The sequence below is a fragment of the Suricata suricatta genome, chromosome 16 (assembly GCF_006229205.1).
Source record: "Suricata suricatta isolate VVHF042 chromosome 16, meerkat_22Aug2017_6uvM2_HiC, whole genome shotgun sequence".
Taxonomy (NCBI): Eukaryota; Metazoa; Chordata; class Mammalia; order Carnivora; family Herpestidae; genus Suricata; species Suricata suricatta.
In genome coordinates, this window is record NC_043715.1 from 47181629 (window position 1) to 47196063 (window position 14435).

The 14435-nt window shown below is 51.4% G+C and overlaps 1 protein-coding gene across 1 annotated transcript in view; it reads right to left on the reverse strand.

The window, feature by feature from the left end:
* Positions 1-12654: 12654 nt before the first annotated feature.
* Positions 12655-14435, reverse strand: part of LOC115279798 (carcinoembryonic antigen-related cell adhesion molecule 21-like) — a 5714-nt gene continuing 3933 nt past the window's right edge. Inside the window, exons 5-8 of the mRNA XM_029924303.1 lie at positions 14078-14178; positions 13754-13785; positions 13277-13318; positions 12655-13018 (exon numbers count right to left, since the gene is read on the reverse strand). Of these exons, the coding sequence (XP_029780163.1) occupies positions 12953-13018; positions 13277-13318; positions 13754-13785; positions 14078-14178 (241 nt within the window). The 3' untranslated portion in view covers positions 12655-12952. The remainder of the gene's footprint in view (positions 13019-13276; positions 13319-13753; positions 13786-14077; positions 14179-14435) is intronic.

Here is a 14435-nt window from a genome sequence, read left to right on the forward strand (position 1 = left end):
ACAGAGCCCCAGGGCCCCCACGTCCAGGGGCTTCTCTCCATTTGTAACAGAGAAGCCCAGCAGGGCACCGGGTCCCCCCAGTGTTCTCAAATGCTCTGGGGACACTGGATTTACTCCTGGCAGCAAGGTCACAGAGATGCCTCTGAGGGTGAGGAGGGGCCAAGCCAGGTGATGACTGGTGAGGGTCCCAGTCTCCATTGCTGGGTGTCACCAGCCCGGCCTCTGCTTCCAGGGACAGACACCCAGGACCAAGTGTCTCAGGAGCTCAGGTTCAGGGTGTGAAGGGGTTACCTGTGTGTCCTGGGAAGAGAAGAGATGGGGGGAGGTCGGGTGGCTGAAGCCTCCCTGATCGTCGGGGGAAGATTGTAGGGAGACCCTCCCTCTACGTGTCTGCTGGCTGCACTGTGGCCTAGAGGCTGCCCGTGTGCTCCTGAGCCTGGGGGACTTTCCTGTGGTCCCCCTGCCTCCCCCACGGGTGGTGCCAGGCAATGAGTGGGGACTGCACAGGGTCCCCTGACAGATGAGAGTGCCTCTACACACAAGAAGGAGGGGGCAGGAGATAACCTCGACATGGGAAAGCCTCAAAAGTGTCTCTTGGAGAAAGGGATGGAAATCAGGCTCCTCTACCTCCTTAGCCAAAGGCAGCTTCCTAATTTAGTCCCTCTGAGTTGCCTGCATGTCTCTATGTCGCCCCCTGGAGGCAATGATGGGGGATGCATCAGGGATGCTGACTAGGCTCCAAAGAATGTGTGCACCTGACCCCTGGGCAGCCTGGGTCTCAGTGCCTGTGGGTCCTAGGCTGCTTGACTCCATTCCAGGGCAAGATGAGCTGAGGGAGAGACAGGCACTGCCCAGAAGATTCCTGATCCTGAGTCAGGAGAATTGTCGACCCAGGGGATGTGTTCCCCAGGACGAGCTCTCTGTCCTCAAGATTTAAGGGTTGACCGAGTAGAGGCCTCTTGAGAATTTGGAAGAGGCACTGTCCTGGGGGGTTCTGGGGGGCATCTGGACACCACCATGCCCTGTTTCCTCATCCCAGAAAGGGGGGGATTGCATCCATGCCATCCGTGTCCCTGTCTTCGCTCTGCGCGTCCCCAAAGAGCCCAGCGGGAGGCTTAGCTGAGGAGCCCTGGGCTTCCTCTGTTACAGGAGAGGAGACCCTCAGCCCCTCTGGGAGGGAACCAATGTAGTAGCTGTGCTCTCCTGTCCCGTCCTGCACAGGAAGTTCCCCTCTTTCCCCCGGACTCCTTGCGCTGGTGAGAAATCTTCAGGGAGCCATAGCAGGTGTCTGCCCCCACTTCCCAGGGACCCTCAGGATGAGTCACCTCCTGATTTCCTTTGAGGTCAGGGTGGGGCTCTGAACTCGGGTGGTGGTAACTCCACCTGGGATCGTATCCAGAATTTGTGCCAGGTTAGGTCTCTGAGAGAAGAGGAAGGACACAGGCTGTCCAGCCGCCCTCTGGGGAGAGGTGTTCACAAGGTAGAGATGGGAGGGGGCGTCGCTTTCTGGGCATGAATGGGTGTCCACCCCTCGGTGTTGGAGGCTCCTGTCCCCCTCCTGAGGCTGGAGGGATAAAGGTGTAATAGCCTGAAAGGGACAGCCTGGGGCATGCGCTGGCCTCCTTGTGTGCTGAGGCCCGTGCCCCTGGGTCTGCAGGGAAGAGGCTCTGACCCCAGGACCATAAGGGTGATGTGGTTCTATCATGCGGTCCTCCTCATGCACATAATGAGGGATTACTGGGCATCTGTGCCATGACCAGGGCCGGTCCTGGGAACCCCACAGAGAACAGCTGACAGACATAGACCCTGGTCCCATAGGCACTCAGAGAAAATCATGGCTTGAAGACCCACTTAAAATGGCAGAGCTGGTGGGGTGGCCGGGTGTCTCCACTGGGTAAGTGTCTGACTCCTGACTGTGGCTCAGGTCATGATCTCTCTGCTGAGAGGCTGAGACTCTCAGTGGCTGCCCGCTGGGCACGGAGCTTGCAGGGATTCTCTTTCTATCTCTCTCACCTGTCCTCTCCCTCCTCCTACAAATAAGGCGGGTGGCCCCCGGGAGACTCAGTGGGTTAAGTTCTCAGGATTTCGCTCAAGTCTTGAGTAAAAGGTTCATGGGTTCAAGTCCTGCGTTGGGGTCTGTGCTAACACCTGAGTCCGGAGCCCACTTTGAATTCTGTGTCTCCGCTGTCTGCCCCTCTCCCACTCATGCTCTGTTTCTCACAGTCTCTCAAAAATAAATGTTAAAAAAAAATAATAAAAGAAAATAAAATAGAGAAAAGAGCCCTGAAGGGAAAGTGTCTTGTGTGACAGGAGCATGAAAGGGGGTCTCAGCTGGTCTGGTGTCACATGGAGCACTCCTGACAAAGTGATCTTTTGGCTGAGACCCTAAGTGTCAGTGGCCTTCCGTCCTCCAAAGACAGAGGGGTGGAGGGACGAGCTTCCCATAGAGGGGCCAGCCTCAGCTGGCAGGCACCTGGCTGGCGGGAGGGGCTGACAGGGTTCAGTGTCGGTAGGCAGGAGAGCGAGGACTATGCCTGAGGGACGCTGAGGGGCTCAGACCCTGCTGGGGTGTGGGCGGCGCCAGGGGGATCAGCAGCGCCCCCACCCAAGGCTCCAGGTCACAGACCATCTCTGCCGCCCTCTGGTGGACCATGAGGAAAATGTGGAAGTTCTGCATTGTTTTAAAAGTATACTTTAAGTAATATTTCATATATGTAGATATAGTTGTTAGCAACTTTATCGTGTTATAGTTGACATATAAGAAACTCCACATGTTTAAAGTATTTAAAAAATGGCGGGGGGCGCCTGGGTGGCTCAATTCGTTATGTGTCTGACCGCAGCTGCTCCCTGAACTTGATCCCAGTGTTGAGCTGAAGGCTGGGAGCCTGGGGCCTGCGTCGGATTCCTTGTCTCCCTGTCTCTCTGCCCCTCTCCCAATGGTGCTCTCACTCTCTCAGAAACAATTAAACATTAACACACTTAACAAAGTATACAACCTCAGAGGTTTGCCATATATATGCATCAGAGAAATCACTCTGACATGAAGATAGTGAACGTGCCCCTTACTCTCAAAAATCTCCTCACGCCCTCTTCATTCTCTTCCATCAGCCCCTTCCGTCCTCCTTCCCTGAGTCCCATGAAACATTACGTTGGCTTTTGTTGTTTTAGATTAGTGGCATTTTTTAGAATGTTTAAAAGTTGAATCATACAATATGTGGGGCAGGGGTTGGTTTCTTTACTCAGTGTGGGATTTGTTAAATAGTCTTTAAAATGTTTCTTTATCCAATGGAATAAAGACAGTCTCTTCAGCAAATGGGAAAACTAGACATCAACATGCAGAAGTACGAACCTGACCACTAGTCTTACAACATACACACAAATAACTCAGAATGGATGAAAGGCCTTAACCTAGGACAGGAAGCCATCAGAATCCTGGAGGAGAAAGCAGGTAAAACCGTCTTGGTCCTTGGCCGCAGCAACTTCTTACTCAACACATCTCCAGAGGCAAGGGAAACAGCGGCAAAATGAACTCCTGGGACATCATCAAGATAAACAGTTCTGCCAGCAAGGAAACAGTCAGCAAAAGGAAAAGGCAACCAACACGATGGGAGAAGATATTTGCAAATGACTGACCAGTAAAAGGGGTAGTATCCGAAATCCATAAAGAATTTACCGAACTCAAAACCCAAAAAACAATCCAGCGAAGCGATGGCCACAAGACAGGAATACACACTTTTCCAAAGAAGCTATCCAGATGACTAACAGACACATGAAAAAATGCTCAGCATTAAGGAAATACAAATTAAAACGACAACGAGATACCACCTCACACCGGTCAGAATGGCTAAAGGTAACACCTCAGGCAACAACAGATGTTGGTGAGGATGCGGAGAGATGGGAACCCTCTTGCACTGTGGTGCAGCTGCTCTGGGACCAGTATGGAGGATCCTCAAAACATTAAAAATAGAACTACCCAGCAATTGCATGACGAGGTATTTATCCAGGGGTACAGGTGTGCTGTTTCACAGGAGCACGTGCACCCCAATGTTTATAGCAGCGCTATCCACAATAGACAATAGCCAATGTATGGAAAGAGCCCAAATGTCCACCGATGGATGAATGGATAAAGAAGGTTTGGTACGGGGCACCTGGATGGCTCAGTTGGTTAAGTGTCCAGCTTTGGCTCAGGTCATGATCTCACGGTTCGTGAGTTCGAGCCCTGTATCTGGTTCTGTGCTGACAGCTCAGAGCCTGCAGCCTGCTTCAGATCCTGTGACTCCCACTCTCTCTGACCGTCCCCTGTTCATGCTGTCTCTCTCTGTCTCTCAAAACTAAATAAAAAACCTAAAAGAAAGAAGGTGTGTATATATACACAATGGAGTATTACTCAGCATCAAAAAGAAAACTCTTGCCATTTGCAACAATATGGATGGAACCACAGGGTTTGTGCTAAGAGAAATAAGTCAGTCAGAGGAAGACAAATATCACAGGACCTCACTCATATGTGGAATTTAAGATACCAAACACATGAACATAAGGGAAGGGAAGCAAAAATACTATAAAATCAAGGAGGGCGGACAAAATGTAAGAGACTCTTAAATACAGAGAACAACCTGAGGGTTGCGGGAGGGGCTGTGGGGGGGATGGGCTTCATGGGTGAGGGGCACTAAGGACACTTGCTGGGATGAGCACTGGATGTTACACGGGGATGAGTCACTGCCATCTCCTCCTGGATCATGACTGCACACGTGCTAACTAACTCGGATGGAAGCTGAGAGAGAACTGGCCATATGAAAACAGAACTTTACAGGTAATGAGAGAATGTTGTAAACAACCATATGCCAAATCTGAGATGGACAAGTCACTAGAAAAATACAACTTACAAAACCGAAATCCAAGAGAAAATCTGATAATCCTAGAAGTCCTTTAGTTAATCATTCTACTACTTTGCTAACTTTTCTCTTTAAATTGTTTGTAATTATTCTGCATTTTCAACCATACTTAGAAGCAACATATGTAACTCTACATTTAAGGTAATTAAAATGTAATGTAGAATAATAAATGTACTTCTACATTTAATGAAAAGATAATGCTAAAGACTGAAAGCAATACAATGAAAAAAATGTTTTATTTGGGAGGGGACGGTCAGGGAAAGAGGGGGACAGAGGATTTGAAGTGGGCTCAGGGCCGACAGCACCTTCCTGATGCAGGGCTCAAACTCCTGACCTGTGAGATCATAACCTGAGCCGAAGTATGATGCTCAACTGACCAAGCCGTCCGGTCCCCTCAGTGTGTGTGTGTGTGTGTGTGTGTGTGTGTGTGTTATTGTATTGTATGGTATGTTACATGTCATTGTAATTATCCATAGTTGTAGGGTTTTTTTCTTGTTGTATTCCTTTGTTGTATCACACTGGAATGATGAGGAAAGTTACTCTTTACTCATTCACTGGTTTATGGGCTTTTATGTTGTTCCCAAACCTGGGCGATTACAAGCAGACCTGCCGGGAACGCTGGCGCACGAGTCTTTCAAATGGGCGTGAGCTTCCATGTGTCCTGTTTAGAGACCCACCTAGGGGTGCGATCACCTGTTTCATTTTCAAGGAATGTGCCACAACTTCCCAAAGCAGTTGCTTTTCCTATTTAATTTTACTTTCTTACTTTTACTCTTGCTGGTTTACTTTTACCTCTTAATTGTAGGTTTACTTTCTCACTGGCAGTGCCCCATGTCCTCGGCAACACCTGGCGAGGACGGTCTCTGTAACTGTTTTAGCCGGTGTAATGTAGGCGAAGTGGCAACTCAGGGTAGTGGTTGTGTTGTTTTTGACTGAGAAAACGGTTTTCATTTTCTTTTCTCTTTCTCTTCTTTTCCTAACTTCACACTTTCTACGAGATCTAGTCCCTCCATAGTGTCCCCTAATGTATGCACCACATTTCCTCAGCCGTCCATCCGCTGACGGACACATAGGTTGTATCCACATCGAGCTACTGTGAAGAGGGCTGCAGTGAGCACAGGTGTGCTCAGTCCTCTCGGGAACTTGGTTTCAGGTCTTTAGGTAGTGGGCGTGCTGGACCGTATGGTAGTTCTGTTTAATTTTCTGAGGACCGTTCATACTGGTTTCCATAGAGGCCGCACCAGGTTGCATTCCGACCAACAGTGTGCAAGGGTGCCGAAATCTCCACACCCTCACCTACACCTGTGTTTGTATAGAAAGACAGATTTCTCACATTTCTTTCTTTCCTTCTTCACTTATTTACAAGGGAGTAGAGAGTGAACGTGGACACTGGGGAGAGGGGCAGCAGGAGAGAGAGATTCCTAAGCCCTGACCCGGGGCCGACCCCCACGACCCTGGGATCAATACTGGAGCCCAAATCCATCTCTAACAGATGCTATGACGATGGGAAAAGGGTCTGATAGATCTATGCTGCTGGCTTCAAAGATGGGAGCAGGACGCCATGGGCCAAGGGACGCCAGCAGCCTCTAGGAGTTACAAAAGGGAAAGGAATGGATTCCCATCTAGAGCTTCCTGGTGGACCACAGCCCTGGGAACATCTTGCTTTGAGCCCCAGGAGACCAATGTCAGACTTCCGACTCCCAAACTGAAAAACAACAAATTTGCTATGTTTAAGCCGCTACGTTTCTGGTGATTTGTTGCACCACCGATAGAAAACTAAGCTGAAGACACGCCCCGGGTGACCCAGGTGCCCCGTTCTGGTTTAGCGTCAGCACCCCCCCTCCCCCCTGCAGACTCCCTTTTCCCTGCTCCTCTCTTCTAAATACAGCAGACATAACTGAGAATTGTTCCACCGACATCGGTAAGAGAACTCTGACAGCTGGAAAGAAGAAGGCAGACAAGTAGTGAACTCCCTGGGTTTCCTTTTTGATCACCCGTGTAGTCCGGACTCGGTGCACAGGGAGGCTGCAACCTGGAGGCGACAGCCAATGGATATAGCTGGGAACCCCCAGAGCCAAGTCTCTTTGGCCTGAAGCCTGTTACAGGGGGCGCTGAGTAAAGACCCAGCTGGGAGCCCCACCCCCGCCCCACACCTGAGGCCCCTGCAGATGGTGATCAGGTCGCAGTAGCAGCACCGAGGAGCCCTGTTGGGCTGCGCCAGCCCCTGTGTGCCAACTGGGTCGGCGGCAGAGGTTCCGTCTGCCTATGGGGGCAGCACCCACCCCACGGAGCCCTGTGGCTCTCAGTCTTGCCCCGGTGGCTTAAGGAGGGTCAGGCCCAACAACTTCTGCTCCCCCGCTTCCCTGGCAGCAAAAGGTGGCCAGGGGAGCAAGGGAGACCGCTTCTCACTCGACAGGAAAGAAGCAGAGATGGAGCAGGGGCTATGCCAGCGCGGGGAGCAGAGCAGACCAGGAGGGCAGCACAAGGGCTCTGAAACGACACGGTCATGGGAACATAGCCCACAGAAGTAGGCTGGCCTCCATCTCCAGGCTAACCTGAAACAGGACAATTGTCTGCTATGATGAAAGTTTAGGGGCACCTGTGTGGCTCAGTCAGTGAAACATGTGACTTCAGCTCAAGCGATGATCTCACAGTCCGTGAGTTCAAACCCCGCGTCCGGCTCTGTGATGACAGCTCAGAGTTAGGGGCCTGCTTCTGATTCTGTGTCTCCCTCTCTCTCTCTGCCCCTCCACCTTTCACACACACTCTTTCTCTCACTCAAAACAAAATAAGGACATAAAAAATTTCTAACGAAGATTGAAATATAATGAAATCTACTAACCCTATAAAAAAATATCCAGGATGCAACAACAACCAGTCATTTTCCCAAGAGTCAGAAAAGCCACAGTTTGAATGAGAAAAGATCATTAATTTCTCTAATTCCAATGACTTTGGAATGATCCACAGAAGATTTAAAGTAGATATTATTAAAAGAACACATCTGTACCAATTATAAATTCTTGTAAAAAATCGAGGAGGGGCCAAGATCGGGGGAAAGCATGGAAGACTCTTTGCGTCACTCTTCCCCGAAATACAGCCATATCAACACTCAACCTTCCTGCACGCCGAGAAAACTGATTTGAGCATTAACACAACAATCTGCACAACCTCAACCACAGAACTGGGCTGAGAGGTGAGCGGGGGGAGGGGCCGCCGAGAGCGGGGAGCTGTGTTTGCAGAGAGGAGAACACGGGAGGAGAGGACGGAGAGCACCCCCACCACACCTGCTCGAAAGCAGCTGGCAGCAAAGAAAGGGTACACAAGGGCGGAACAAACAAGGGAGAAAGGAGCGGGTGTAAACTGCATTAAGACTCTATAAACCGGGAGTGCAGAGTCTGAAGGAGCAGTGCCCTACCTGTCTGTGCCTTGGTGGGAAGGGCGAATCCCCAGGAGCAGAGAGCGAGGTCCTCGGGGCCCTCAGGCCACACGGGGAGAGGTGGATCCCCTGCTGGGAGGACATTTGGTGGAGGCTGTGCGGCCGCCCCACAGGCAAAGGTCCCCGTGGGTCTTGGAGAACAGCCCATTCTCTGGTGCGGGGACACGGACGTTAAGGGCGAAGCCTGGCGCCAGATGTGTGCTCTGATTCCCATCATCCCCAGTGCTGCTGCCACAGGATCGCGGGAACTTTTACTGGGGTGGCCTCTGGGCATCGGCAGCAGCGTGGTTTCCTGAACGTTCCTGGGGGCGGCCACCCTCCGCCATTGCTCAGCGAGACTCCCCCAGAAGGCCTGAACCGGTCCATCCGTAGGCCTTCAGCAGTGAGGGGTCGGGAAACACAGCCCCGTCTGAGGTAAAACTCAGGAGGGAGGTGATTACTGGCAACCTGACAGCTTAGTCAGGGACAGTGTATGAACGGGGCGTGGACAAAAGCCGGAGACAAAGGAGGAGTGAGGGCCTGCTGGTCGGTGAATTCACAGACTTCCAACACTAGGGATTGGGTAGCTTCGCACGCCAGTTTCACCCCTCCTGCGCATGCGCACACACGCCTACAGGCCCCACACCATCCATCCCAGGACGTTAAGCTGCGCCACCTAGTGGAGAAAGGAGCACGTCCCTTGAGCCCCACCCAACTGGGCCGGCCTAGCTCTTCAGAGCAACACAAGTGTCTCTGCCTGCTTAGTTTACAGACTATCAAGTGGTCCACAGTTTGATTCTAGGGGAAACTGATGTCATTTCAATAGTACGTCAGTCTGTTTGCTGGTCCAGCCTGTTTGCTGGCTTGAATACATCAACCATGAGATCATGACCTGAGCCAAAGGTGGAAACTTAGCGACTGAGACACTCAGGTGCCCACGTTGTTTTAAGTAAACTTTAACCCCATCGTGGGACTTCAACACATGACCCTGCGAACGAGTCACATGTTCCTCTGAGGGAGCCAGCCAGATGCCCCACACCAACATAAAAATAATTGAAGTCAGAGTAAGTTCTCCGAAAATTGTAATCGAACTAGAAATTACTAGTAGAAAGACAACTGAAAAATCTCTAAAGGATAGGAAAGTAACCTACATATTTGTAAATAATCTCTGGGTGAAAGAGCAAATTTCAAAGGAAATCTTAAAAATACACAGGATTGGGGTGCCTGGTGGCTCGGTCACTGAGTGTCCAACTCTTGATCTCAGTCAGGTCGGGATCCCAGGGTAGTGAATCTGAGCCCCAAGGCAGGCTCTGTGCTGAGTGTGGAGGCTGCTTGGGGTTTTCTCTCTCTCGCTCGCTCTCTCACTCTGTGTCTCTCCACTACCCAAGCTCTCTCTCCTTCTGTCTCTCAAAATTAAAAAAATTTAAATGCACGGAATCCAATGAAATATACTAAAGAAAACCGCCCCTCAGTTTCTGGGATGCAGCTTATGCTGTACTGAGAGGAAAAATTTTAGCACAAAATGCTTACATTATAAGAAAGGAAATGTCTCAAACCACTAACCTCCTACTACAAGAACTAGAAAAATCAGAGTAAAATGAACCCAGAAAAAGGCAGAGAGGAAGAAATGATAAAGATCATAGCACCCAGGGGACCCTGATATTGGACCCTGAGAGTGGACGGAATGGGCCCGAGGCCCATGGAGGGGCAAGACTGGGTGTGTAGCAGCAGAGTTGGTTCTGCAGGTGGGACATGAATGGGAGTCACAGACAGATGCAGGGACCCTCAGACGTTGGATCCTCCTCGGGGAGATCTTCAGGCCCCCTTTTTGTCCCCTGGGTGAAACGTTTGGTCTTCTAGGAAGGGCGGGCAGATGGCAATGGACTCTAACACCAGGCACAGGGCTCAGCAAGGAGGAGCTAGAATCAGTGCCCATGGGCTCTATTTCCTTTGGGGGCTCAGCTGGGGCTTGGAAAACAGGATGCTGTGCTAAGGTGGTGCGCCAGGATGGGTGATGAATGTGTTCCCAAGGTAAAGAACTAAGGGTCAGAAGCTAGTCATGAAACATTCCTTCCTTTTATATATATTTTTTCTTTTATTGAGGAAACTCTACCCCCAATGTTCCAGTTCATGACCCTGAGATCAAGGGTCTCAATCTGTACTAACTGAGCCAGCCAGGCGCCCCCTTTCCGTCCTTATTGTAGGCAACACACTGGCCTGACTCTCAAGGGACAAGAGGTTCCCCCAAAGGCTAAAGCAGCCTCCCAGACCCCCCAAGGCCACCGTCTGAACGCAGCAAACAGCCATGCCAGAGGTTGTATTAGATGTGCCACCAGTAACATCCACACATGTGCAAAGGGCTGATGATTGATAAATTAGAGCAAGATATGCTTATCCCTGTGATAGCATTCTGCTTCATTACATCTTTTTTATGTGGAATCCCAATGGTCAGCTCCTCTCAGAGTCTCTTCTTTTAGCCCCCTTCCTGCTCAACCCCTGGGAGGAGCTTGGCCACGGCACTGTCCAAGGTGCTGATGTTCACCAAAGCATTCCCAGGGCTTGGGCCTGTGATCTTGCAGTTGTCTGTTCTCTTTCCATTCTAACAAGGAGCATTACTAACAAGGAAGAGGTGGGGAGGGCTGCAGGGAGTGTGGACTCGTCTTCATCCCCATCCCGCAGGACATTCATGATGCTGTGGATATCATCACAGGAAGTGACTCCTTGCTCAGAGAACCAAGTACAGGCCGCCCAATAGCTGTTTGTAGTGAAGGATGGTGGTGAATAGGTCTTGGGGTCTTGTAGACAAAACAGGGGCCTTTCAGAGATATCTACATCCTGTGTAAAGGCTCTTTGATTATGTCAATTATAAGGGACTTACAGAGGAAGTTAAGGATATTGTGATTGTGACATTATTTATGGTAGTTTAGACGGGTTGGGCAATATATTCCAAGAGTTCTTTCATTTCTATTATATTTTTTAAAATATTAATCTATTTTTGAGAAAGAGAGACAGGTAGAGATAGGGAGTGACACAGAATTACAGGCTGCAGGCTCTAAGCTGTCAGAATACCTCAACACAGGGCTCAAACTCCTGAGAACATGACCTGAGCCATCCAGGTGCCCCACAAGGGTCATACTTACAAGTGACAGAGGGAAGCAGGAGAGGCGGAACCAGAGAAGATGTGATTTCTAAGGACAGAGAGACTACAAGATGTTGTACTGCTGACTTTGATGGTGGAGGAAGGGCCAAAGCCCTTAAGCACAGGCAGCCTCCCCCACACAGCTTGAGAAAATAAGGAAAGAGGGGCACCTGGGTGGCTCAGTTGGTTAATCAACAGAACCACAGATTCAGCTCAGGTCATGATCTCACAGTCTCTGGCTTCAAGCCCCACAGCAGGCTGCATGCTGATGGTGCAGAGCCTGCTTGGGATTCTCTCTCTCTCTCCCTCTGCCTCCATCCCTCTCTGTCTCTTTATCCCTCCCTCCCCCACCCACACTACTACTCACCCTGTCTCTGTCTCTCCCAAAACAAACAAACTTGGGAAAAAAGACAGAAAAAAATGTGGAAACAGACTCTATCCTACAGTAACCAAAAGAAACAGCCAGTGAGCACCTTGATGTGTGTTGACTTCCACCACTAAGCTTACAAAAATCCACTAGCTCAGCAAGAAGAAACTACTGAGAGGCGTCACCTTGTCTAAAACAACATAGTGCACATTGGGATAGGTACATCTTAGACCTAAAAATGATGTGATACCTTGCAGGTTGTTTTCCCTACCTCTTTCTCATGACTGAGAAATAACACTTGGGTGATGGCAAACCCACTTGTGAAATGTGGGCACGGTGCCTAGGCACTTGGACCACTTTTGTTTGTGTGAATAGGGGCACAGGTGCCAGTGAATCTGCACGGGAACAGCACCTAACCTGGGGCCTCAGGAAGGACGGAGAGTCCTGGCCCAGGTGTGTGGAGGAGGCGCAGGTGGATGGTGGGACCAGGCCCGGGGACCAGGTGGAATGGACACGTTGTCCTATCTCCATGGGATCCTGGGTGACAGTTAGGTGCGGGAAGCCTTCTGCCTCTGATGTGGACCCTTACTTATGGGGAGGAGGTGTGTTTCAAGATAAGATCCAGTTCGGGGAGAAAAGTGGACACTGTTGGGAAGCCCTGGGCTAGAGTTTCCACGGGTTCAGCTCGTCATTATCTTCCCCCCTCCATTATCTCAGGGGACTAAGGTGGGGGCTTGGTTACTCCCAGGTAACATTTCCTGGAGAGACCCAGGGGAGAAGGCCCCAGAGTTTCAGTGTATTTCTGCTCAGGGAAATCACCATTCCCCAAAAAAGGGCAAAGGAGAGGGAAGAGTCCTCTTTATTCAGATCCTCTCATGTTGTCTCTAGTGGGTCAGGGACTGGGTCATTGTCCGTTAGAACCGCCACTTCTGGGACATTAGGGCCTTTGTCCTTGCCCTTCCCGGGTTCATGGTGCACTGTCACGGTATCCAGAAATCAGGGAGGCCCATACTCAGGGTCCATGTTCCTGAATATCCTCTGGACTTAAGGCACGTTCTCTGGCTCAGGCTGGGGCACCTGACCCCACCTAGGGTCTGGTGTGTCAGGAGGGCCCCTGAAAGGTGTAGGTCCCAGGAAAACTAAGAAGTTACTTGTCCGTTGTGGTTGACCTGGCAGTAAATGTTCCTGTCAGGGTGTTGTAATTCCTGTAAGAGAGGAAGAGGCCTCTGAACTCCGGAAGCTTCTCAGAACATGTCTGGGTGACTTTCAGGTCCTGTGCCCAGCTCTCTGGGAGCCTGGCTGGGTGGCAGGTTTCTGCCCCAGGCCCCTCCTTCCTCTCATTAACCCCTATACCCATTTGCCCAGCTGGTTCCTGACCTGAAAAAACAGGCAGGGGCGGGCTGGGGGCAGATCCTCAGCCCCCTTGGGCTTTGAGGTCCAGAATATTCATGGCCCACACTCACCTGGTAGATGGGAACGGCTGGACTCGTGCTGGGGAGCGAAGTCTGGACAGGGGGAGAGAATGGGTGTCAGTGCACAGGGATAGAGTCATTTCTCTGCAGGGGTGACCACTTCTGCTTCTGGAGCAGCCTTCTCCCAGCCTGCTGACCCACACTCCAGTCCCAGACCAGTGTCTCCTGAACTCCCTGCCCCACTCTTATCAGACCAGGAGCCTGGCTGATGCTCTCAGTGCTCTGTCCATGGCCAGACTCCGGGTTCCCCTTGGGCCAACTCAGAGTGGCAGGAAAGTCTCGGGACAGGGTGGGGGCGGGGGTCCTGTCCCTGAAGACGGTCCCATTCCTGGCCGGAATGGGGTTGCCTTGTCCTGGCTACTCAGGGGGCAGGAGGGTGTGTGCTGTGCTGCTGAATTGGATGGTTCCCTACCTTGGGCCCCCACAGCCTAGAACCCAGTTGAAGGTGTGGGGAGGAGGCGGGCTTACCGGGAATGCAGAGCTGCTGGCTGGACCATGGCCTGGGGACACAGACAGGAATTAGCACCCACCTTCCCAGGAGGTACCAGGTCATTGGCTCTCAGAGAACCAGGGAAGAAGGAGCACCTCCCATGCAGAGACTCACTGGTGCTGGACAGTGAGCTGCTCACCCGTGACCTAGATTCCACAGGTCAGGGAGTATGGTCAGTTGGGGTCCCCTGTACTGAAGCCCCGGGGAAATTGTCAGGGGTCCCTGGGAGTGACTAGCAGGAGTGGACATTGAAGGGGCAGGACAGGGGCTCCCTGGGCTCCCTGGGCTGAGGGGATACTCACCAGGGGTGGAGGCTGGGTACTGGGTCTCTCTGCGATAACATCGGCCACCAGTCCTTGGAAAGATCAGGCTTATTAGTGAGGTGTGCAGGGAAAGGTCACAGCTACAGAACAGGGGACAAGGAGGGTCCTCATCCCCAGCAGAGCTTAGGGACCACGTCCCTCCACCAGTGCTATTTAGGAGAGGTAGGGCCCAGGAGAGGGACAAAGAAAGGCCTTTGGAGCACATCTGTCCTCGGACCAGAGGGGACGCCGGGCAGCTGAGGGACATCTAGGAGAAAGTATCCCGAACAGGGATCGGGGACCCAGGAAAGGAATCACACGTGAGGGTTTGGGTGAGTGCAGGGGTCAAGGCAGCCAG